Raw genomic sequence first — 26,745 nt, 5'->3', positions numbered from 1 at the left:
GTATGATGATGCAAAGTCCAAGACTCCATGACTTCAGTACTGAGTCACAGTCAAATTTTATTCGTGGTATAGTGCCTTCCCATAGGCAGTACCTTTGGCATTTCCAGGAAAAGCAGTATATTACAGGCGTACCTTTTATCCAATCCAATCATGGCTCTGCATTAGACTCCACATACACATTCTGAAAATACACCTGAAATTGCAGAACAGGTGTTGGATTATTAAAAAATGAAATTGTTTAAAGAATGTATGGCATTGCACCTTTATGCATTGGCAAGGTGGGGTTCCCTGGGCTGGTGAGATAAGGGCTGAAAAAGCATTGCACAGGTGTTTGTTAAAGGACATCTGGTCATCTGAGGCTTTGTAGAATCAGTTTCACTTTGAAGGTGGTGATTTTTATCAGTATTTCCAGATACATCATGTTCTTGCCAAAGAATAGGTCAAAGGCAATGATCAGCCATCTTTGATTGAGACAACAGATGAGAAACCATCATAAGGATTTTACTATACTTCTATAGTCTAACCACCTCCCCTTGACATTCAACGGCATTACCATCGCCGAATCCCCCACCATCAACATCCTGGGGGTCACCATTGACCAGAAACTGAACTGGACCAGCCATATAAATACTGTGGCTACGAGAGCAGGTCAGAGGCTGAGCATTCTGCGGCGAGTGACTCACCTCCTGACTCCCCAAAGCCTTTCCACCATCTACAAGGCACAAGTCAGGAGTGTGATGGAATACTCTCCACTTGCCTGGATGAGTGCAGCTCCAACAACACTCAAGAAGCTCGACACCATCCAAGATAAAGCAGCCCACTTGATTGGCACCCCTTCCACCACCCTAAACATTCACTCCCTTCACCACCGGCGCACTGTGGCCGCAGTGTGCACCATCCACAGGATGCACTGCAGCAACTCGCCAAGGCTTCTTCGACAGCACCTCCCAAACCCGCGACCTCTACCACCTAGAAGGACAAGAGCAGCAGGTGCATGGGAACAACACCACCAGCACGTTCCCCTCCAAGTCACACACCATCCCGACTTGGAAATATATCGCCGTTCCTTCATTGTCGCTGGGTCAAAATCCTGGAACTCCCTTCCTAACAGCACTGTGGGAGAACCGTCACCACACGGACTGCAGCGGTTCAAGAAGGCGGCTCACCACCACCTTCTCGAGGGCAATTAGGGATGGGCAATAAATGCTGGCCTTGCCAGCGACGCCCACATCCCGTGAACGAATTTTTTTTTTTTTAAATTCCAATGAACCCGATGAACTTCAATCATTTAAAGGATGCTTAGGATAAGGGCTAAATATTGACATTATAGAAGAGCAATAGGTGTCAGTATGTATGGTCCCATATGTTGCCACAGTCCTATGCAGTTGCAATGCTGGACATTCCTAATACATGCAGAAGAGGGTGTGGTTAGGTTGCAAGCTCTGTGTATATTTTATGGTCCTGGCTGTCAAATTAATCTTACTGAGCATCTTCTCTTAGGTGAACTGTGGTCAACGCTGTTATGTTTTCCATCGTCAAATTTACTGCCAACATTGGTTGACAGGGAGCACAGATGAATAATGACCACTTGGGTAACTGGTGCTCATGGAACCATACCCATCAACAACAACAACTTGCATTTATATAGCACCTTTAACATAGTAAAACATCCCGAGGCACTTCACAGGAGTGTTTTCAAACAAAAATTTGACACTGAGCCACATAGGAGATATTAGGACAGGTGACCAAAAGTTTGTTCAAACAGGTAGGTTTTAAGGCAGAGTGTCTATTGACACCACTGTGTTAGCCAATGAATTGCACTGTGTTAGCCGAAGAGTTGGAAGTGAGAAAGGACTTACGGGAGGACTCACAGCAAACAGCGCATTTTATGGCAAACAAAAGTCTATTTACTCAGCAGAGTCTGTTTTAACAGCGCACTACAGCAAACAGTCTACAGTCTATTTAAAAAGAGTCTCTACAAAATACAGCAAATAGAACTCATGACCAAAACTGCAGCACCTTCTCCCGATAAAAGCAAGGTGATTTCTCCAGCAAAATGCAGTGAGTGGAAGTTACATACAAATTATATGTGTAAAATCTATCCCAGTTACTTACAGCAATGCTGTCTCCAGGTGTGATTGACAGGGGAATTACCCAATCATCTCCATTCTGGCTGGACATAGTAGTGTCACTATATGCAGCCATTTTAAAGAGTGACTTAAAGGAGGAGAAAGACGGAGAGGTTTAGGGAGGGAATTCCAAAGCTTAGGGCCTAGGCGGTGGAAGGCATGGCCGCCAATGGTGCAGCGAAGAAAATTGGGGGTGCGCAAGAGGCCAGAATTGGAGGAGCGCAGAGATCTCGGAGGGTTGTAAGGCCGGAGGAGGTTATAGAGATAGGGAGGGGTGAGGCCATGGAGGGATTTGAAAACAAGGATGAGAATTTTAAAATCAAGGCGTTACTGGACCATGAGGCAATGTAGGTCAGCGAGCACAGGGGTGATGGGTGAACAAGACTTGGTGCGAGTTAGGATACAGATAGCAGAGTTTTGAATGAGCTCAAGTTTACGGAGGGTGCAAGGTGGGAGGCCAACCAGGAGAGCATTAGAATAGTCGAGTCTGGAGGTAACAAAGGTATAGATGAGGGTTTCAGCAGCAGATAAGCTGAGGCGGGGGCGGAGACGGGCAATGTTATGGAGGTGGAAGTGGTGATGGAGAGGATATGGGGTCAGAAGCTCAGCTCAGGGTCAAATAGGATGCCAAGGTTGTGAACAGTCTGGTTCAGCCTCAGTGGTCAGGGAGAGGGATGGAGTTGGTGGCTAGGGAACGGAGTTTGTGGCGGGGACCAAAGACAATGGCTTCGGTCTTCCCAATATTTAATTGGAGGAAATTTCTGCTCGTCCAATACTGGATTTCGGACAAGCAACGTGACAAATCAGAGGCAGTGGAGGGGTGAAGGGAGGTGGTGGTGAGGTAGAGCTGGGTCTCGTCAACACACATGTGGAATCAGACATTGTGTTTTTGGATGATGTCACCGAGGGGCAGCATGTAGATGAGAAATAGGACGGGGCCAAGGATAGATCCTTGGGGGACTCCAGAGGTAATGATGTGGGAATGGGAAGAGAAGCCACTGCAGGTGATTCTCTGGCTACGACTGAATAGATAAGAATGGACCCAGGCGAACGCAGTCCCACCCAGTGGGATAACGGAGAGGCATTGGAGGAGAACAGTGTGGTCAACCATGTCAAAGGCTGCAGACAGGTTGAGAAGGATGAGGAGGGATAGTTTACCATCGTCACAGTTACACAGAATGTCATGTGTGACTTTGATAAGGGCCATTCCAGTGCGGTGGCAAAAACAAGATTCTTAGCTTGATTTGGTTCAATAATTATGGGATCTTGCTGCAACTGGTGAATTCTGGATGTTCATTTGTGAGGGAAAGTACTCAACAACAGTACACTAAGTGCTCAAGAATTATTCTGCATTTTTTGCTTCATTGCCACAATTACTGCAACTCATGGCTCTGGGGTATATTTATTTTAATTAAAAATTTATTATTTTAGTTAAAATAATTAATTTTGTTGATACAATTGACCATTTCTCTACATCATGAGGAGATGTTTCACATGAGTGTCCTCAGCCAGTCTCAGTGCTATGTTGTTCTAGAGTTCATTTAACGTTTGTTTATAGTTCCATCAAAAATTAGGAAAGAACAGGGGAATGGGACTGTGCAAAACCTTTTCAGAACCAGCATGGGCACGATGGGATGAATAACCCCATTTTGTGGTGTAAAATTCTCTGATTTGATACAGCCAGTTGCAGCAGTGATCAGAAAATAAGTTAGAACTAGAAATAAACCCATTTATATTTAATATCTATCGCCAAAGCAGTTTATGTCCTACACCAGTCAAACTTTGATAATAAGCACTACAGTCCACTCAGAGCAATTTGTTCCTACTCCTTCCCTTTCAGACTCTCCTATGTTTTTGAATCTGTTGCCGGCTGAGAAGAGCAGACAACTTTTTCTTAAGCTTTTGCCAACGTTGCTAGAAGTGGGTAAAGGGAGGTCCAGGTTGCTGACCCTCCAATTTTTCCACCATTTGTGATGCAAATTCTAGTATTGTTCTGAAGTAACAGGCAAACCAACCAACCCACTTTTAGAGCAGCTAAGGAGCAGTCTTTTATGCTACAGGATTTCAAAAGGGGCCAGACAGTAAGGATAGTAGCACTGAAATATTTATGCAACCCATTGATGTGCAGTGACATTTAGAGCTGCAAGATACTGTATCTGATTATGCTTTGTTTCAGCAAGTCAGTACCATATCTCCAAGGATCATTCATACTTTAAAAAATGCTGGAAGATGCAGACAACTGAATTAGTTTAAGACCACTTATTGCATATCGTCACCTCCCAGCAAAACAGAGAATATTTTTATTAATTTAATGTACGTTTCTCTTCAAAATCTCAACCAATGTCAATAAAAATTAAAGGATGCACATTATCCAGCTGTAAACCAGATAGTTGTGGGAGTCACAGCAGTCTTCAGCCAATTCGATTCACTCCACGTGATATCAAGAAATGGCTGAGTGCACTGGATACAGCAAAGGCTATGGGCTCCGACAACATCCCAGCTGTAGTGCTGAAGACTTGTGCTCCAGAACTAGCTGCGCCTCTAGCCAAGCTGTTCCAGTACAGCTACAACACTGGCATCTACCCAACAATGTGGAAAATTGCACAGCTATGTCCTGTCCACAAAAAGGACAAATCCAATCCGGCCAATTACCGCCCCATCAGTCTACTCTCAATCATCAGCAAAGTGATGGAAGGTGTCGTCGACAGTGCTATGAAGCGGCACTTATTCACCAATAACCTGCTCACCGATGCTCAGTTTGGGTTCCGCCAGGACCACTCGGCTCCAGACCTCATTACAGCCTTGGTGCAAACATGGACAAAAGAGCTGAATTCCAGATGTGAGGTGAGAGTGATTGCCCTTGACATCAAGGCAGCATTTGACCGAGTGTGGCACCAAGGAGCCCTAGTAAAATTGAAGTCAATGGGAATCAGGGGGAAAACTCTCCAATGGATGGAAGATTGAAGTGGTTGTTGGAGGCCAATCATCTCAGCCCCAGGGCATTGCTGCAGGAGTTCCTCAGGGCAGTGTCCTAGGCCCAACCATCTTCAGTTGCTTCATCAATGACCTTCCCTCCATCATAAGGTCAGAAATGGGGATGTTCGCTGATGATTGCACAGTGTTCAGTTCCATTCGCAACCCCTCAGATAATGAAGCAGTCCGAGCCCGCATGCAGCAAGACCTGGACAAGATCCAGGCTTGGGCTGATAAGTGGCAAGTAACATTCGCGCCAGACTATTGCCAGGCAATGACCATCTCCAACAAGAGAGAGTCTAACCACCTCCCCTTGACATTCAACGGCATTACCATCGCCAAATCCCCCACCATCAACATCCTGGGGGTCACCATTGACCAGAAACTTGACTGGACCAGCCACATAAATACTGTGGCTACGAGAGCAGGTCAGAGGCTGGGTATTCTGCGGCGAGTGACTCACCTCCTGACTCCCCAAAGCCTTTCCACCATCTACAAGGAACAACGGCTTGTGATGGAATACTCTCCACTTGCCTGGATGAGTGCAGCTCCAACAACACTCAAGAAGCTCAACACCATCCAGGACAAAGCAGCCCGCTTGATTGGCACCCCATCCACCACCCTAAACATTCACTCCCTTCACCACCGGCGCACTGTGGCTGCAGCGTGTACCATCCACAGGATGCACTGCAGCAACTCACCAAGGCTACTTCGACAGCACCTCCCAAACCCGCGACCCCTATCACCTAGAAGGACAAGAGCAGCAGGCACATGGGAACAACATCACCTGCACGTTCCCCTCGAAGTCACACACAATCCCGACTTGGAAATATATTGCCGTTCCTTCATCGTCACTGGGTCAAAATCCTGGAACTCCCTTCCTAACAGCACTGTGGGAGAACCTTCACCACACGGACTGCAGTGGTTCAAGAAGGCGGCTCACCACCACCTTCTCAAGGGCAATTAGGGATGGGCAATAAATGCCGGCCTTGCCAGCAACGCCCACATCCCATGAACGAATGAAAAAAAAAGGTGTAGAGGAACAAAGGGACCTTGGAGTGCATGTCCACAGATCCCTGAAGGTAGCAGGACAGATAGACCAGGTGGTTAAGGTGGCATATGGAATGCTTTCCTTTATTAGCCGAGGCATAGAATATAAATGCAGGGATGTTATGCTGGAACTGTATAAAACACTAGTTAGGCCACAGCTTGAGTACTGTGCACAGTTCTGGTCACCACATTACAGGAAAGATGTAATTGCACTAGAGAGGGTGCAGAGGAGATTTACGAGGATGTTGCCAGGACTGCAGAATTTTAGCTATGATGACAGATTGGAAAAGGCTGGCGTTGTTTTCCTTGGAACAGAGGAAGGTGAGGGGTGATTTGATTTGATTGATGTGTTCAAAATTATGAGGGGCCTAGATAGAGTGGATAGAAGGACCTATTTCCCTTAGCGGAGGGGTCAATAACCAGGGGGCATAGATTTAAAGTGATTGGTAGAAGGATTAGAGTGGAAATGAGGAAAAATGTTTTCACCCAGAGGATGGTGGGGGTCTGGAACTCACTGCCTGAAAGGGTAGCAGAGGCAGAAACCCTCAACTCATTTAAAAAATACCTGGATGTGCACCTGAAGAGCAGTGACCTGTAGGGCTATGGACCAAATGCGGGAAAGTGGGATTAGACTGGATGGCTCATTTCTCAGCCTGCGCGGACACAATGGGCTGAATGGCCTCCTTCTGTCCGTAAATATTTTATGATTCTATGAATGACCAGATAATCTGTTTTTAGTGATGTTGGTTGAGGGATAAATATTGTCCAGGACACTGGGGAGAACTCCCTTGCTCTTCTTCGAATAGTGCCACAGGATCTTTTATGTCCACCTGATAGGGCAGATGGGGCCTTGATTTAACGTCTCATCCGAAGGGCGGCACCTCCGACAGTGCAGCACTCTCTCAGTACTGCACTGAAGTGTCAGTCTGGATTATGTGCTCAAGTCTCTGGAGTGGGGCTTGAACCTGCAACAATCTGACTCAGAGGCAAGAGTGCTAGCAACTGAGCTACGGCTGACACCTCATGTGTTGGCAGGTCTCCGATACATGGCGCACGTGGCCATTCTCCACGGGTGAGCCTAAATAATGTTTGCAAACTGGCTATTCAACTGTGGGGAGGATCACAGCCATGCTTGATTGTGTCCTTATTTGATGTCTACACATGTGCACCTTCTAACAGCAATCAGTGAGCCCATCTTGGCTATTTTCACTTTCAGAACAATCGGTGAAAACTTTATAATTTAAAACTCTGGTGTATTCATCAACAACACTAAGGTAGCATAATGCTATATCTGGTCTGTGATTTTCATGTTTACTGCCTGCCTTAATTCACTGTTTTGAGGTTCAAAAAGATCGTAGTAGATCCTTGACTTGTCAAAGTTCTCCCTGATATACAGCATATCTTCAACAGTGTACAAATCTTCTCTTCCTGTCCACACAGTCAGACTGTACCTGCATTAAAACAAGATTACTCAATCAGAATAGACATATTACAGGCAGGGTTAGACAGTCAACAAAATACAGTGTACAATCAAAATAAAAGGAATAGAACAGACTTGATAGGAAGTGACTCAATACAGAATTTATTCATCTGGAGTCTGTGTTGCATGGATTTGATCGTCTCTATCACCACTGTATGTATTGTTCTGTCTGTATCACCCTCAATGGGTTAAAAATCAATACTTCTGTTCTTTGTTTCGATTTTCCCATCACATTTTCGAACAGGCCTAGAACTTAACTACAAATAAAAATTTAAAAACTGAAAATGTTGGAAATTTGAAACAGAGACAGAAAATACTGTAATTACAGAGCAGGCCCATTAGCATCTGTAAAGAGCAAAGACACGGTCAAGTGCCCTGTTGACTACAGCCAAGGGTAGTTTTCATGCAAAACGAGCCATCCGCTGAAAGAGACATCTAGAATTTACTTTGCCTGAAGAGTCCTTTTACCTTTCTGACTGCTTCAGCAACCAAAGCAGCTGTGGCCAGGATGGTCGAACCAGTGTCGCTCTAACCGGGAATGTTACTGGCTGCCAGAGTCTCCGACAAATTTGCTCCATCTCCTTTACCATCTCCCATGTGTAGCCTGTATGCAAAGTTAAGTCCATTTTTAAAGATGCTGTTTTTTGTTTTTAAATTACTTGTATGTTTCCACAAGATGATTTGGGAAATGTAACATAATTACAGAATTTTGAGAAAATAAAACACGACTGGACGACAAGAGTAGGGCCTCAGCGCCCTGTGGTGGAGAAAAATGTCATGCTGTAATTACGTGCTCCCATCAGTAGTGGTGCTGCAACACATTCATTGGAGGGTAGGTAATTATAGCAGGACAAGTTTACATAGGCAGTTTCCATTATAAAAGTGGACATAGGAATTTATAATGAAAAAAAGTTGAAGGGAAGTGTGCACAGATCCAAGACTTTTAATATAGATAGATATATAATCAAATGTTAATGTTTTTTGCTACTCATAGAGATTGGATGGTATCTAGATACTGAAGACAGATAGCAAGAAGTATGGATAGATTTACACACTTATCTACGTATACAATTTGAACCATCTCGTAATAATGGGTAGAGCTTTTAATTTATTTTGAAATGTTTCAAAACACAAAAGGACAGTCCTGAAGACCTGTCAATTGTATACAAGTTATGGCCATTCTCTTTAACAGAAGATATTAACAATGACAAACATCAAAACTATCAATATCAGAAATGTTAAAAGTGAAATTTATGATCAGAAAGAATAAGACCAATTACAACCCCACTTAAACACACAAAAGTGACATATTAAACCAAATAGATTGACACAACAGGTTCGATATTCTCCCTCCCCACAGTACGTATATCAATAAACACCCTTGTACTCCCAATGATCAAATGCTGTAGAATAATGTTCAATATACAGTAACCCCCAACATTAACCTTTCAAACTCCTCTAGCCCTACAACCCTTCGAGAACTTTGCGTTCCTTCAACATAGCCTCTTGTGCATCCCCCGCTTACTGCGCCCCATCACTGGCAGCTGTGCCATCAGCCGTCAAGGCCCTAAGCTCTGGAATTCCCTCCCTAAACCTCTCTGCCTCTCTCTCTTCCTTTAGACGCTCCTTAATACCTACCTCTTTGGCCAACTGTCCTTTGGCTCGGTGTCCATTTTTTGTCTGATTACACTCTAGTGAAGCGCCCGGACTGAAGGATTTTGGACTTTTTGGTGCCTGCTCTTTTAAGGAAGACTAAGTAAGGCCAATGGAGCAGGAACTGTCAAGACGATGCTCGCCCGGGAACCAAGAGATGGCTAACGAAATGGACTTGAAAGCCTGAATTAGCAGGGTGATTACTTGGTAAAAGAGCATGATGGATTTAAAGTATGAACAGTGAATGAAGGATAATTCATGTGCAGTCAATACAATTGAGACAAAAATACAGGTAGACTAATTTGGTATTGACAGCCTACCAAGGAACGGATCGTTTGTATTGAAACACCAATGAAGCAAAGGTCTATGTTAAACTTACTCAAAATCAGAAAGCATGATTGTTAAACTTGACCAAGTTCGATAAGTATCATGGGCTTGTTATTGCTCCAAACTGCAATGAGAAAGGCTGTAGTTTTGAAGGACATTGGCTGCTAACAATCAGAGATAAACAAGAACAGCGACAGATAAGCAGTGAATAACAAAAGCCAGCTTTCTGCTGAAACAGTGAGAAAGCAATTGAAAGAAAGGGGAAAAAACAAGTCCATATATGTTTGTTCTGCCCAGTAACAGATTTAGAAATAAAAGATATAAAAACACAGGCGTACAGTGATTTTTTGGAGATCACAAGAAGCAGTTGTCGTCACAAAATTAACCCCCTCATCTCCCAAAACAGAAGAGCTGATCATTCTGAGTTTCGAGTTGCGCTCCCCAGATAAGGTTGTATGACATCTTTATCTGGAAAAATTATGCGTCTTAATGTCAATAACATTATTTAGTGTTTAAAACCATTCTAAAGTGTTTCAGTCTCGGGTGATTCTTACCTTTTTTACCCTAAAGTGTTAAAAACCCTACAGGATGTTTTACTATGTTAAAGGCACTATATAAATGCAAATTGTTGTTGTTGGCGGCCACGCCTTCAGCTGCCTAGGCCCTAAGCTCTAGAATTCCCTCTCTAAACCTCGCCACCTCTCTCTCCTCCTTTAAGATGCTCCTTAAAACCACTTTGACCAAGATTTTGGTCACCCGTCCTAATATCTCCTTATGTGGCTCGATGTCAAATTTTGTTTGAAAATCACTCCTGTGAAGTGCCTTGGGAAGTTTTATTGCGTTAAAGGCGCTATATAAATGCAAGTTGTTGTTGTTGCCTCAGCTGTATTCCTGCTGCATCTGTTTTACATTCCCACATTCTCTACCCTCAGAGTGTGCGCACGTTAAGCTGGTGAAATTGCGCTAACTGGTCAAGTCTGAAGGTATGGGCAAGTGTCTGCTGGGAACTGGACTATGAATACCTTTTGGTTGGTGGGACGGAAGGTTTATAGTGATCACAGAACTTACACATAAATAATCATGATGTGGAGATGCCGGTGATGGACTGGGGTTAACAATTGTAAACAATTTTACAACACCAAGTTATAGTCCAACGATTTTATTTTTAATCCCACAAGCTTTCGGGGGCTTTCCCCTTCCTCAGGCGGTGTGGAAATGACAATTTCGAATCCTTCGCATTTTAAGATCACATAACAAAGCCTGGTGATTACTGCCCATTGCCAAGGCAATCACAGTGAGCAGACAGAAAGGTGTCATCTAAAAGGCCACTGAATATACAACCCCCCAAAAAAAAAGAGACACAGAACGAAGACAGTCAATGACCCGTTATATTAAAAACAGATAACATTTGTTCGCTGGTGGGGTTACGTGTAGTGTGACATGAACCCAAGATCCCGGTTGAGGCCGTCCTCATGGGTGCGGAACTTGGCTATTAATTTCTGCTCGACGATTTTGCGTTGTCGTGTGTCTCGAAGGCCGCCTTGGAGTATGTTTACCCGAAGGTCGGTGGCTGAATGTCCATGACTGCTGAAGTGTTCCCCGACAGGGAGAGAACCCTCCTGTTTGGCGATTGTTGCGCGGTGTCCGTTCATCCGTTGTCGCAGCGTCTGCATGGTCTCGCCAATGTACCATGCTCTGGGGCATCCTTTCCTGCAACGTATGAGGTAGACAACGTTGGCCGAGTCACAGGAGTATGAACCGTGCACCTGGTGGGTGGTGTCCTCTCGTGTGATGGTGGTATCTGTGTCGATGATCTGGCATGTCTTGCAGAGGTTACCGTGGCAGGGTTGTGTGGTGTCGTGGACGCTATTCTCCTGAAGGCTGGGTAATTTGCTGCGAACGATGGTTTGTTTGAGGTTGAGTGGCTGTTTAAAGGCGAGTAGTGGAGGTGTGGGGATGGCCATAGCGAGGTGTTCGTCATCATTGATGACATGTTGAAGGCTGCGGAGAACATGGCATAGTTTCTCCGCTCCGGGGAAGTACTGGACGACGAAGGGTACTCTGTTGGTTGCGTCCCGTGTTAGTCTTCTGAGGAGGTCTACGCGATTTTTCGCTGTGGCCCGTCGGAACTGTCGATCGATGAGTCGAGCATCATATCCCGTTCTTACTAGGGCGTCTTTCAGCGTCTGTTGGTGTCCATCGCGTTCCTCCTCGTCTGAGCAGACCCTGTGTATTCGCAGGGCCTGTCCATAGGGGATGGCCTCTTTGACGTGGTTAGGGTGGAAGCTGGAAAAGTGGAGCATTGTGAGATTGTCCGTGGGCTTGCGGTAGAGTGAGGTGCTGAGGTGCCCGTCTTTGATGGAGATTCGTGTGTCCAAGAAAGAAACTGATTCTGAGGAGTAGTCCATGGTGAGCTTGATGGTGGGATGGAACTTGTTGATGTTATCGTGTAGTCTCTTTAGTGATTCCTCACCGTGGGTCCATAGAAAGAAAATGTCGTCGATGTATCTGGTGTATAGTGTTGGTTGGAGGTCCTGTGCAGTGAAGAAGTCCTGCTCGAACTTGTGCATGAAAATGTTGGCGTATTGGGGTGCGAATTTGGTCCCCATGGCTGTTCCATGTGTTTGGGTAAAGAACTGGTTATTGAAGGTGAAGACATTGTGATCCAGGATGAAGCGGATGAGTTGTAGGATGGCGTCTGGAGATTGGCTGTTGTTGGTGTTGAGTATTGATGCTGTCGCAGCGATGCCGTCATCGTGGGGGATACTGGTGTATAGTGCCGAGACGTCCATCGTGGTGAGATGTGTTCCTGGTTCAACAGGTCCGTGGGTACTGAGTTTTTGTAGAAAGTCTGTAGTGTCGCGACAGAAGCTGGGGATTCCCTGCACGATGGGTTTCAGGATGCCCTCAATGTATCCAGAGAGGTTCTCACACAGGGTTCCATTGCCTGATACGATAGGACGTCCGGGTGTGTTGGCTTTGTGTATCTTTGGGAGGCAGTAGAAGTCTCCCACGCGGGGAGTACGTGGGATGAGAGTGCGTAGGATGTTTTGAAGGTCTGGATCGAAGGTCTTGATCAGTTTGTTGAGCTGATGGGTGTGTTCTTTGGTCGGGTCTGCGGGTAACCGTCTGTAGTGTTCCTGGTTGTCCAGTTGTCGGTATGCTTCTTTGCAATAGTCCGTTCTGTTCTGTATGACGATGGCTCCTCCTTTGTCCGCTGGTTTGATGACGATGTTGCGGTTGGTCTTGAGAGCTTTGATGGCGTTGCGTTGTGCTTGGGTGACATTCTGGACAGTCTTCCGAGTGCGGCTGATGAATCTGGCATAGACGCATTTCCTGACAGCTTGAGCATACATGTCAAGCTGAGGGCAGCGACCCTCTGGAGGAGTCCAGTGAGACTCTTTCCTCTTCGGTTGCTGTATCGCGGATCCCTCTGTCTGCTGTTCCGGATCGTTGATTGTCTCATTGGGTTCGCTGCTGAAATTTTGTGGTTTGTGGTAGAATTCCCGGAGCCTCATTCTCCTGATGAATTCCTCTGTGTCTGCCGCGAGACTAGTGGGGTCCATTTTGGTAGTGGGGCAGAAATTGAGCCCTCGGCTGAGAACTTCGATTTCGTCTGGTTGAAGAGTGTGGTCGGACAAATTGACGATAGACTTCCCTGTGGTTGCAACCGTGGTACCAGGGGAAGCTTGGTCGATGCTGGTGGTGATGCCGAGTTTCTCAAGCTTCCTGCTCTTGGTTTTCATGTAGGCAGCGTAGTTCCGTTGCCTCGTCTGTCTGGCGGTATCTCGTAGCTGGTCTGCTGTGTCCTGAGTACAGGTTGAGAGTATGGACTCTATCTTAGTTTCGAGGTTGTGGCGTCTGCTGTAGAGTTGGTGTATGAGATGGTTGCGGAGTGTGCGAGAGGTACGGCGGCAGAGTCTCTCAGCATAATCCGAGTTGTATGTGGACTTGAGTGGGTTTGTGATCTGTAGTCCTTTCCTAAATAATCATGATTAACAGGTCACAGTTCAATGTAACCAAATATGGGATCTGCGCTCTCCCTAGATTTGAAAAACTATTAAGCTCCTTAATTCCCTTTATTCATAGCATTTAAAATCCATCTTAGCATCATCTAACCACTGCTTCTTGATTTATCTAGTCTTCGCTCCTATTCTTTTCAATCTCAGTAGTGTCCTGTTCTGTAAACCTTTCCCTTCTTCTAGGTTTCGCAATGTTAAAAAAAAAGCATGACCATTTTAGACAAATTATAACAATCTGAAGCTGAATCGTGTGGTATTTGACTCACATTATCTATAAAGTATAGAGCTGAACATCAAAGATATCACACACAGAGCAGCCTTCAACTCATTTCTCTGAAACACTTTAGCTCCATATTGCATTCATGGTGGATATGTACATACATAAGCAGATAAACAAAACAAGTACATAGGATTAATAAATAGATTTATTATGCATCAAATTATTTTTATTACATTTTAGTAGCCTTACCATTATTTGTTTGGTTAACCAACCAATTGGTTGTCCATCCCAGAGACAGTGTTACATCTGGTAAGTATGAAGTCACTGTGTGTAAAAATTCATTTGGAATCGTTGCAGTACCGCTTCCATTTGGTCCAGGAAGAATATCTGCATTGATCCAAACCGGTCGTGTAAGATGATCCTTCATTGATACTAACATTTTCATAGAGGGTTCCACGGCTGATAAACTACCAATGACAAAGAATTTAATTTTAATACAAATAAAGTAATTTCACCAGGCACAGCAGCTGTTCACAGTAATGCCACAAACTCTGACACAACACACATTGCTTATGGCTCCTATCTAGGAGATGAAATGGAAGAGAATACATACCCTTCCATAAGGAGAGGAATCAATCTGAAGAAATGTACGTAAATAATTATTCTCTTACTGACCTCAAGACCTACTGACATTATTTCCCCATAGGAAGTACCTAAGCAGTGGCCTTGATGGGACAGGATAGCTACACTAGTGAGCAATGCCACTGGAGACCAGCTGAATTTTTTTTAAAGTTCACTTAAAATTAATTTCATAGAAACTTAATTATGCCATGGAACAATAACTTGATTTTTTTAAAAAGAAAATAATGGCTTAGTACTGGGTGGTCATCGCTAACCACAATAAACTACAAATGCAGAAACTGTATGTGTGCTCTGTCTTATTGTCCTAAATATACAGGCCCTGAGTTGTTTTTTACTTTTCATCTATCGGTAAGTTTCTTATCCATGAGTAGATGACCATTATTACCCTGAATAGAAAATGTAATTCGGAAATGCATTGTTTTTGGAAATCAGGTGATATTAACTGATCACAACACAAGTATTTTCAATACAAATACAGTTCAACATCATCTTGAGTAAATATGGCCATTCAAAGCTGCCTTCTGTTGAATTGGATGGAAGAGGGCTAACTGATAAGTTATCGTCAAAAATTAACTGTTTCTAAAAATGATAAATGTTTTAGTGGTTGTACCTTTTAAAATCAAGCTTGATGCCTTTGTCTGATTGCAGCACCTCATTCAACCAATTATGCAATGTGTTGTCACTGTCAGTTTCAGGAGGATGGGCCATGATTGGCTGCCCTTCATGTGACCCCTGGCTCCCAAAAAGAACATCTGCTTCAATCATATGCGCGTCACCTGTGTGTGAATTTTTAAAAATATATGCATCTATTAGTAGTAGATACCCAGTACTGATTGCAAGGCACAAATCTCATTAAGACATTTAAGTAACATCATAAACTTATACCTTACAAGTCTGCCACGGAGGCTATTACAGCAGTCCAGGCTGCTGGTTGCCAGTGTTACAAGGAAATCTCCCGACTACACTGCTCCATTGTTCTGTCTGGTGCAGTGAACCCAGGAGGTTTGCTTGCAATATCAGGAGTTGGGTTCCTGCACAGGTGATCTGGGGCTCTCTCGGATGACTTGTAAGGTGTCTAACTGTCAAAATTTATAATTATGATTTAAACTCCTAGATGATATTCCCGCTTGATAATAACTCCCATGTATTTGCTTTTTTATATATACAGCACTGGTGAATTGATTCTGTGCTTTGTATTTTTTTGACATCTTTGAGTACAGTGGTGGATATTAACAGCCAGGAGGACATTTTGTGATGATATAATCAGTGCACATTCATCAAGCTGATTGTAAATCATTCTGTTATATTTAGGAATAACAAATTGCAAGATAATTTGCAGGTGCACCAACATAAGTTTCCATTTAAGGTTTTTCAAAAATGGTATTATAATCATCAGGAACATTCTAGTTTTTTTTTTGAAGTAGTGGGAAAGTGCTCTATCTAAATTATAACCAACATATTCCTGAGTACTGTGTAAAACAAATAGCATCTACAATATGGAGCAACTCAAAATCTTTCTTTTGCTTTCCCCTAATAAGGAATTACAGAAGGAATGATACCTTAATGTCGGGATGTATTTACTTCAGTATAAATTAAGGTGTGCACATTTTTCCAGTGTTATAGTTAGGAGGATACATAATCCAGTGTTACAAAAGATCGCACAGAGGTTTGGTCAAACCAGTTTGCCACTAAACCTAGTAATCAGATCAGCTGCACTTATCTAAATACAAAGTCAGTGTATTGTATTGCTATTGTAACTTCCTTACAAATATTTCAGCTGTGATTGAAAGCACTAACAGTAAGTGTATTTCTCAGTTACAATAGTCTGAAAATAGCTATGAAAACATTAAATTGGGAGAAAAAATATTTCTTTGAACATTTTGTCACTGATACTGTAATAAGATATTCCCCTTTGAAAGATAATGATGTCCTAAAACTGTTCTGTTTGAACTTTTTGCTGTTTTATTGAACTGACATTCTGCCTTTTCATACAAGTATCAAGGTTTTAAAGTTTTTTGTGATGAATTTGAATTTTGACTTCAAGAACAAAGTTCTATTTTTATTCATCCATCTACTCCCTGACTTTCACCCATTTACATGAGTTACCATAGTTGTTATCAATTTCAATTGTCAAACCGCCAGGAAGATTTATGAGTATCTCTGGACCGCACCATCTGTTGCCCAAAGGTTGTTGGGACCAAATGGACAGTCCCAAATGTTGCCCAGCAGAGATGAGAGCAGCAAAGAATTGAACCGATTGGTACACCATGAGGTGCCTTTACCCTCTGTGGCAGAAGAATTACGTAATATACCAATATCATTTTTCTCTGCGTGTCTGATGGTATCTTACTGTTCAATGCTTCTTTCATTTGTGCTTTTCTGTTGGCGGCATGACTCCAGATGATTTCCACAGCATCTTTTGAATGGATTCTTCTTTGGTTAAGAAAGTACTCCACTGCATTTTCTCCACCACCACCTAACCAACAAAAAAGCTTTATTTTACTATATGACAAATTAATTAGAAAGAAAAAACATTTGCATTTGCAATGGGGGACTACAATTATCCCAATATAGACTGGAATAGTAACAGTGTAAAGGGCAAAGAGGGGGAGGAATTCCTGAAATATATACAAGAGAACTTTCTTGATCAGTGCGTTTCCAGCCCAACAGGAAACAGTGCCGGATCTAGTTCTGGGGAATGAAGTGTGGCAAGTGGAGCATGTTTCAGTGGGGGAGCATTTGGGGAACAGTGATCGTAATTTCATAAAGTTTAGAATAGTTATGGAAAAGGACAAGGAATAATCAAGCGTAAAAATACTTAACTGGAGGAGGGCTAATTTCAATGAGTTTAAAAGGGGATCTTGCCCAGGTGGATTGGAATCAAAAATTGGCAGGCAAAACAGTAATTGAACAATGGGAGGCCTTCAAGAAGATGGTTCAGATACACAGTAGACACAGTCCCACGAGGGGGAAAGGAAGGACATCCAAAGCTAGAGCTCCCTGGATGACTAAAGATATAGAGATTAAAATAAAACAGAAAAAGGAGGCTTATGATGAATGCAAGGTTCATAATACAGTAGAGAACCAAGCTAAATACAGAAAGTACAGAGGAGATCTATAAAGGAAATAAGAGGGGCAAAGAGAGAGTATGAGAATAGATTAGCGGCTTACATAAAAGGGAACCCAAAAGTCTTTTATAAACATATAAATAGAAAAAGGGTAGTCAAAGGAAGGGTGGGGCCAATTAAGGGCAAAAAAGGGGATCTTATATTGAATTACAACAAAACAACAGCACAGAAACAGGCCATTCGGCCCAACTGGTCTATGCTGGCATTTATACTCCACATGAGCCTCCTCCCTCTCTACTTCATCTACCCAATCAGGATACCCTTCTATTCCTTTCTCCCTCATGTGCTTATCTAGCTTCCCCTTAAATGCATCTATGCTATTTGCCTCCCTCTTGTTGTGGTGGCAGAGGGTATGGCCGAGGTAATAAATGAATACTTTGCATTCGTCTTCACTAAAGAGGATGCTGCCAATGTAGCAGTAAAGGAGGAGGTAGTAGCGATATTAGATAGGATAAAATAGATGAAAAGGAGGTACTTAAAAGGTTGGCAGTGCTCAAAATAGAAGTCACCCAGTCCAGACGGAATGCATCCTAGGTTACTGAGGGAAGTAAGGGTAGAAATTGAGGAGGCTCTAGCCTCAACCTTCCAATCCTCCTTACATATGGGGGCGGTGCCAGCGGACAGGAGGATTGCAAATGTTATACACCCCTGTTCAAAATAGGGGAGAGAGGTAAACCCACCAATTACAGGCCAGTCAGCCGAATATCGGTGGTGGGGAAACTTTGAGACACAATAATCCAGGACAAAATAAATTGGCACTTGGAAAAGTACGGGCTAATAAATGAAAGTCAGCACGGGTCTGTTAAAGGGAAATTGTGTTTGACTAACTTGATTGAGTTCTTTGATGAAGTAACGGAGAGCGTTGATGAGGGTAGTGCGGTTGAAGTTGTGTATATGGATTTTCAAAAGGCATTTGATAAAGTACCACAAAATAGACTTGTTAGCAAAATTAAAGCCCATGAGATTAAAGGGACAGTGGCAGTGTGGATACAAGATTGGCCACGGGACAGAAAGCAGAGTAGTGGTGAACGGTTATTTTTCAGACTGGAGGGAAGTATTCAGTGGTGTTCCCCAGGGGTCAGTATTATATATATTAATGATCTGGACTTGGGTATTCAGGGCATAATTTCAAAGTTTGCAGATGACACGAAACTCAGGAATGTAGTAAATAATGTGGAGGATAGTAATTGACATCAGGAGGACATAAACAGACCGGTGAAACGGGCAGACACTTGGAATGTAACGCAGAGAAGTGTGAAGTGTTACATTTTGGTAGGAAGAATGAGGAGATGAGATGAGGAGAAACTTCTTCACTCAGAGGGTGGTAGGTCTGTGGAATTTGCTGCCCCAGGAAGCTGTGGAAGCTACATCATTAGATAAATTTAAAACAGAAATAGACAGTTTCCTCGAAGTAAAGGGAATTAGGGGTTATGGGGAGCGGGCAGGAAATTGGACATGAAGCTGAGTTTGGATCGGTCAATGCCCTGTGGGTGGCGGAGAGGGCCCAGGGGCTATGTGGCCGGGTCCTGCTCCGACTTCTTGTGTTCTTTAGATTTGTGGTTGGGATCAGATCAGCCATGATCTTATTGAATGGCGGAGCAGGCTCGAGGGGCCGATTGGCCTACTCCTGCTCCAATTTCTTATGTTCTAAACTAAATGGTCCAATTTTAAAGGGGGCACAGGAACAGAGACCTGGGGGTGTATGTACACAAATCTTTGAAGGTGGCAGGACAAGTTGAGGAGGCTGCTAAAAAAGCATATGGGATCCTGGGCTTTATTAATAAGGGCATAGAGTACAAAAGCAAGGAAGTTATGCTAAACCTTTTATAAAGCACTGGTTAGGCCTCAGCTGGAGTATTGTATTCAATTCGGGGCACCACACTTTAGGAAGGATATCAAAGCCATAGAGACGGTGCAGAAGAGATTACTAGAATGGTACCAGGGATGAGGGACTTCAGTTATGTGGAGAGACTGGAGAAGCTGGGGTTGTTCTCCTTGGAGCAGAGAAGGTTAAGAGGAGATTTGATAGAGGTGTTCAAAATCATGAATGGTTTTGATAGAGTAATTATGGATAAATTATTTCCAGTGGCAGAAGGGCCAGTAACCAGAGGACACAGATTTAAGGTGATTGGCAAAAAAACCAGAGGCAACATGAGGGAACAGTTTTTATGCAGCGATTTGTTATGATCTGGAATGCACTGCCTGAAAGGGTGGTGGAAGCAAATTCAATAGTAACTTTCAAAAGGAAATTGTATAAATACTTGAAGGAAAAAATTTTACAGGGCCACAAGGAAAGAGCAGGAGAGTGGGACTAATTGGATGGCTCTTTCAAAGAGCTAGCACAGGCACGATGGGCCGAACGGTCTCCGTCTGTGCTGTAACATACTATGATATTTCATATCCTCGGGACATCCCAAAATGCTTCACATAGACTTAATAGGACTAGGAGAATGCAGGGGGAGATGAGAAGACTTTTTTTTCCACAAAGAACATTATTAGAAATTAGAATGCCATAACACAAGTGGCTACTGAGGCACAAACTATAATATCATTTTAAAAGGAAATTGAATACATATAAAAAGGAAAAAAATAAAAATATATTTGGAGGCTAGTAAAATGGGATTAAAGTAAATAACTGCAGTTGAAAAGTGAGCACTGGCATAGTGCAATGGAACTCTTCTGTGCCTCAATTTCCATGATTCTATGAAATACAGGGGAGATGAACAGTGCTCAAAAAGATCTGGACCAATTAAGCACCAAAATAGCTTTCGGCGGCCACAAAGCCTCCACCTGGTCAGAGGTTGGGATATCGCTGATAGTCAGGGGCCTTTAGTATTCTAAGGGTAGCTTGTCAGTAAATTCCAACATATTTATTTTTATTAAATGATCAGAGCTCTCACTTTGTGACTCTTTAAAATGGTAAATTGGGCACCTTTATCACAAACTCTAATATCTCCCACTTGGAGCCTCTGAACCGTAGTCAATCTGGCAATGCCTCAATTGCTTGTGCATTGGCACTGGTCATTGGAAAGTAATGATGCAGGAATGGGGTTACAATGTCAGTAACTCAGTGATGTACAGTGGTGATGAGCTGCAAATGGTGGACCATCTGCTCCGCTGCCAGCTCTTGTCCGAGTCCAGTAATGCTATAATGCTTCAAAACGCAATGGTAATGCCAAGACATGTGCAGCCTTGTGGTAGGGAACAGTGAGAAGATATGATATGACGACCTCTGAAAATTACAAATTTCAGCACAAAATATTTGGAAATAAGTAGTAATGCCTTAATTTAGGCTCGTGGCACAAAATTATTACCGCCGCAATTGGTGTTGTGCATTTCACTAGTAAAACAAGTGAAGAATCAGTTGTTATTGATTGTGTTTAAGGATAAAATAGGAAGCGTTAAATCTGCAGAAATAGAATACACCCCAAATTGGGTAGATGTGTCAGTATCAGAGAAACAGCCACAGTTTTTGGTTTATAAGAACATTAAAAAAGTCTGGGAGAATGAAAAAATGCCATTGAAGTTGATCCCTTTCATACATTAACTCTCCTATCATGGCATCTAATTGCATTTTAAATTTATTATATAGCTTAGTAGCTCACAGCAAACACTTATTTTTTCAGTATTTTTTTTTAACCCAGTACCTAAGTTTACTTTTCATTAATTTACATTTCTATTCTCTAGCTTGCTTTATGTACTTTGAAATAATAATCTGGATTTATCTTATCTATATCATTTAGTATTTTATATATATTTTTATATCCATCTTAAAAACAGCACACAATTCCTCATGAATGATAACTCATTAGACTCTAGGAATAAGAACATAAGAAATAGGAGCAGAAGTAGGCCATACGGCCCCTCGAGCCTGCTCCGCCATTCAATAAGATCATGGCTGATCTTCTACCTCAACTCCACTTTCCCGCTCTATCCCCATATGCCTTGATTCCCTTAGAGTCCAAAAATCTATCGATCTCAGTCTTGAATATACTCACCGACTGAGCATCCACAGCCCTCTGGGGTAGAGAATGCCAAAGATTCATAACCCTCTGAGTGAAGACATTTTTCTTCATCTCGGTACTAAATGGCCGAACCTTTACCTTGAGGTTAAGAACCCTAGTCCTAGACTCTCCATCCAGGGGAAACAGCCACTCACCAGTTACGCTGTCAAGCCCTCTAAGAGTTTTATACGTTTCAATAAGATCACCTCTCATTCTTCTAAACTCCAGAGAATATAGGCCCATTCTACTCAATTTCTCCTCACTGGACAACCCTCTTATCCCAGGAATCAATCTAGTGAACTTTCGTTGCACCCCTGCTAAGACAAGTATATCCTTCCTTAGGTAAGGAGACCAAACTGTACATAGTACTCCAGGTGTGGTCTCACCAGAGCTCTGTATAATTGCAGCAAGACCTCCTTACTCTTATACTCCAACTCCCTTGCAATAAAGGCTAACCTATCATTTGCCTTCTTAATTGCTTGCTGTACCTGCATGTTAACTTTCTGGGATTCGTGTACAAGGACACCCAAATCCCTCTGAATACCAACATTTCTTTGTCTCTCACCTTTTCAAAAATTTCTGCTATTCTATTCTTCCTACCAAAGTGGATAATTTCACATTTCCCCACATTATACTCCATCTTCTATCTTCTCAACATGTCTAAATCCCTTTGCAGCCTCTTTGAATCCTCCTCACAGCTTACTTTCCCACCAAGCTTTGTATCGTTAGCAAACCTGGATATATTACACTCGGTCCCGTCATCTAAGTCATTGATATAGATTGTAAACAGTTGAGGCCCCAGCACCGATCCTTGCGGCACCCCACTAGTTACAACCTGCCAACCCGTTTATTCCTATTCTCTGTGTTTTCTGTCCATTAACCAATCCTCAATCCATGCTTATATATTACCCCAATCCCATTAGCCCTAATCTTGTGTAACAACCTCGTGTGGCATCTTATCGAATGCCTTTTGAAAATCCAAATACACTATATACACTGATTCCCCCTTATCTTTTATTCATTCATGGGACGTGGGCATCTCTGGCGAGGCCAGCATTTATTGCCCATCCCTAATTGCCCTTGAGAAGGTGGTGGTGTGCCTCTTGAACCGCTGCAGTCCATGTGGTGAAGGTTCTCTCACAGTGCTGTTAGGAAGGGAGTTCCAGGATTTTGATCCAGCGACGATGAAGGAACAGCGATATATTTCCAAGTTGGGATGGTGTGTGACTTGGAGGGGAACGTGCAGGTGGTGGTGTTCCCATGTACCTGCTGCTCTTGTCCTTCTAGGTGGTGGAGGTCGCGGGTTTGGGAGGTGCTGTCAGAGAAGCCTTGGTGAGTTGCTGCAGTGCATCCTGTGGATGGTACACACTGCAGCCACACTGTTGGTGAAGGGAGTGAATGTTTAGGGTGGTGGATGGGGTGCCAATCAAGTGGGCTGCTTTGTCCTGGATGGTGTCGAGCTTCTTGTGTGTTGTTGGAGCTGCACTCATCCAGGCAAGTGCAGAGTATTCCATCACACTCCTGACTTGTGCCTTGTAGATGGTGGAAAGGCTTTGGGGGGTCAGGAGGTGAGTCACTCACCGCAGAATACCCAGCCTCTGACCTGCTCTTGTCGTCACAGTATTTATATGGCTGGTCCAGTTAAGTTTCTGGTCAACGGTGACCCTCAGGAAGTTGGTGGTGGGGGATTCGGTGATGGTAATGCCGTTGAATGTCAAGGGGAGGCGGTTAGACTCTCTTGTTGGAGATGGTCATTGCCTGGCACTTGTCTGGCGCAAATGTTGCTTGCCACTTATCAGCCCAAGCCTGGATGTTGTCCAGGTCTTGCTGCATGCGGGCTCGGACTGCTTCATTATCTGAGGGGTTGCGAATGAAACTGAACACTCTGCAATCATCAGCGAACATCCCCCTTTCTGACCTTATGATGGAGGGAAGGTCATTGATGAAGCAGCTGAAGATGGTTGGGCCAAGGACACTGCCCTGAGGAACTCCTGCAGCAATGTCCTGGGACTGAGATGATTGGCCTCCAACAACCACTACCATCTTTCTTTGTGCTAGGTATGCCTCCAGCCACTGGAGAGATTTCTCCCCGATTCCCATTGACTTCAATTTTAGTAGGGCTCCTTGGTGCCACATTCGGTCAAATGCTACCTTGATGTCGAGGGCAGTCACTCTCACCTCACCTCTGGAATTCAGCTCTTTTGTCCATGTTTGGATCAAGGCTGTAATGAGGTCTGGAGCCGAGTGGTCCTGGTGGAACCCAAACTGAGCATCGGTGAGCAGGTTATTGGTGAGTAAATGCCGCTTGATAGCACTGTCGAAGACACCTTCCATCACTTTGCTGATGATTGAGTGTAGACTGATGGGGCGGTAATTGGCCGGATTAGATTTGTCCTCCTTTTTGTGGACAGGACATAGCTGTGCAATTTTCCACATTGTCGGGTAGATGCCAGTGTTGTAACTGTACTGGAACAGCTTGGCTAGAGGCGCGGCTAGTTCTGGAGCACAAGTCTTCAGCACTACAGCTGGGATGTTGTCGGGGCCCATAGCCTTTGCTGTATCCAGTGCACTCAGCCGTTTCTTAATATCACGTGGAGTGAATCGAAACAGCAGAAGACTGGCTTCTGTGATGGTGGGGATATCGGGAGGAGGCTGAGATAGACCATCCACTTGGCACTTCTGGCTAAAGATGGTTGCAAACGCTTCAGCCTTGTCTTTTGCACCCACGTGCTGGACTCCGCTATCATTGAGGATCTACTGTGCTAGTACACCCTCAAAAAATTCTAATAGATTTGTCAAACACAATTACCCTTTCATAAAACCGTGTTGACTCCGCCTAATCATATTTTGATTTTCTAAGTGTCCTGTTACTACGTCCTTAATAATAGATTCTAGCATTTTCCCTTTTAATGATGTCAGGCTAACTGCCCTATAGTTCCCCGTTTTCTCTCTCCCTCCTTTCTTGAGTAGCAGGGTTACATTTGCTACCTTCTAATCCACGGGGACCGTTCTAGAATCTAGGGAAGATCAAAACCAATGCATCCACGTCTTTTAGAACCTTAGGATATAGGACATCAGGTCCAGGGAATGTCAGTTTTTAGTCCCATTAATTTCTCCAGTACTTTTTCTTTACTAATCTTAATTACTTTAAGTTCCTCCCTTTCATTAGATCCTTGGTTCCCCACTATTTCCAGTATGTTTTGTGTGTCTTCTACTGTGAAGACAGATACAAAATACTTGTTGAACGTCTCTGCCATTTCCTTATTCCCCATTATAATTTCTCCTGTCTCTGCCTCTAAAAGGGGCCCATGTTTACATTCGCTAATCTCTTCTTTTTTACATACTTGTAGAAGCTCTTAAAATTTTTAAAAAATATTTCTTGCTAGTTTACTCTTATATTCAATTTTCTCCCTCTATCAATTTCTTGGTCACCTTTTGCTGATTTCTAAAAACCCTCCCTAGCCTCAGACTTTACTACTCTTTTTGGCAACACTGTAAGCTTCTTCTTTTAATCTAACACTATCCTTAACTTCTCTAGTTAGCCATGGTTGGATCACTTTCCCCTTGGAATTTTTATTCCTCAAGGGAATGTATATTCATTGAGAATTATGAATTATTTCTTTAAATGTTCACCATTGCTTATCTACCGTCATATCTTTTAATTTAATTTCCCAATCTACCTTAGCCAATAATTCACCCCTCATACCTATGTAATTGGCTTTGTTTAAATGTAAGACCCTAGTTTCGGACTTATCTACATCACTCTCAAACTCAATATGAAATTCAATCATATTATAATCACTCTACCCCAGGAGATCCTTATCTATAAGATTACTAATTAACCATGTCTCATTACACAATACTAGATCTAAAATAGCCTGTTCCCTAGTTGGTTCCTTGACATATTATTCTAGAAAACTGTCTCAAATGCATTCCATGAACACATCCTCCAAACTACTTTTACCAATTTGCCCAGTCTATGCGAAGTTTAAAGTCCCCCACAATTATTGCATTACCCTTGTTACATGCTCCTCTAATTTCTTGATTTATACTCTGTCCAAAACTACTGTTAGGGGGTCCTATAAACTACTCCCACCAATGTTTTCTGCCATTTGTTATTTCTAGCTCCACCCATACTGATTCTACATCTTGATTTTCTGAGCTAAGATCCTTTCTCACTAACGTCTTTATCTCATCCTTTATTATCAGGGCTACTCCCCCTCCTTTTCCATTTTGCCTATCTTTTCTAAAAGTCAAGTATTCGGAAATATTTAGTTCCCAACCTGCAAGCAGGTCACAGTAATAGCTACTAGATCAAACCCATTTACCTCTGCTTGTGCCATTAATTCATCTATCTTGTTACAAATGCTTCGTGCATCAGATTATAGCACACTAAATTTCCACTTTTTACTACTTTTCCATGATGTGTCCTTGGTCACTAATGTCCTATTACCTTTGTTAAATTATCCGTTCCTTCCTGACACTTTGCTTGTTTTTAACCCAAATCGCGACTCTGCTCTCCAGCCTTGACTTTTCACTTTAAATTTATAAATTTACCCTTACCTGAACCCTCCCCCTCCTTCTGAGCGATCATATTATTACCTACATCTTCTTGCAAATGAGGAATTAATATATGGTGAAAGAAAAATTCTCTTGTCTGGCAATCAGAGTATTTTTCTAAAACAATTACTTTAGACAATCATTCTCACTGGAGATAACAGGTGAACTGTTCTGACTCAAAATCTGAGCGCTGGTTAAATGTCTCCACGTTAAATGTAAACGAATCTTTTCAGATGCTGAGGGACCAGCCTTTGCAGGGTTTTTGCAGAAGTTAAATTCCAAGACCTTGGTAACACGAGATCGGCCCGTTTGCTCAGCACGTTATCGAGGCCCCGCCACCCACCCACCCACCGGCCGGCCGGGACACCGCAGGATGAGGTTTTACCAACGGCCACTGATCTTTAAAACACAAGGTCGAGAGGCGCGGCCGAAGTCGGCTGGTCATTACCCCGATTGTGGCTTTTCATCATGAGCTCCGACTCACCCGCCGAGCCGAGGATACGGACCGCAGCTGACACAACAGGCTGCGCGCGCACCTGCGGCTATGTCATTCACCC

At 43.2% G+C, this 26,745-nt stretch overlaps 1 protein-coding gene across 5 annotated transcripts; it reads right to left on the bottom strand.

Annotated features, from left to right (window-relative positions):
* Positions 1-39: 39 nt before the first annotated feature.
* fam151b (family with sequence similarity 151 member B) lies at positions 40-26,745 on the bottom strand. Of its 5 annotated transcripts, none has more exons than XM_067982777.1 (6): positions 26,673-26,745; positions 16,847-16,972; positions 15,107-15,272; positions 14,104-14,321; positions 8,101-8,236; positions 40-7,603 (listed from the first exon to the last, which is right to left on the bottom strand). In XM_067982777.1, exons 2-6 carry the CDS (start codon positions 16,863-16,865, stop codon positions 7,438-7,440), a joined length of 705 nt encoding a protein of 234 aa, XP_067838878.1. In that variant the 5' UTR covers positions 16,866-16,972; positions 26,673-26,745; the 3' UTR covers positions 40-7,437. The 5 variants fall into 5 exon arrangements, with proteins under 5 accessions (XP_067838878.1, XP_067838876.1, XP_067838879.1 ...); XM_067982775.1 differs by having other exon boundaries at positions 26,637-26,733; XM_067982778.1 differs by lacking the exon at positions 26,673-26,745 and adding an exon at positions 26,574-26,592.

The sequence above is a fragment of the Heptranchias perlo genome, chromosome 4, assembly GCF_035084215.1.
Source record: "Heptranchias perlo isolate sHepPer1 chromosome 4, sHepPer1.hap1, whole genome shotgun sequence".
Lineage (NCBI taxonomy): Eukaryota > Metazoa > Chordata > Chondrichthyes > Hexanchiformes > Hexanchidae > Heptranchias > Heptranchias perlo.
Note: the sequence above shows the minus strand (reverse complement) of the source record. Positions and strands in the feature narration are given on the sequence as shown.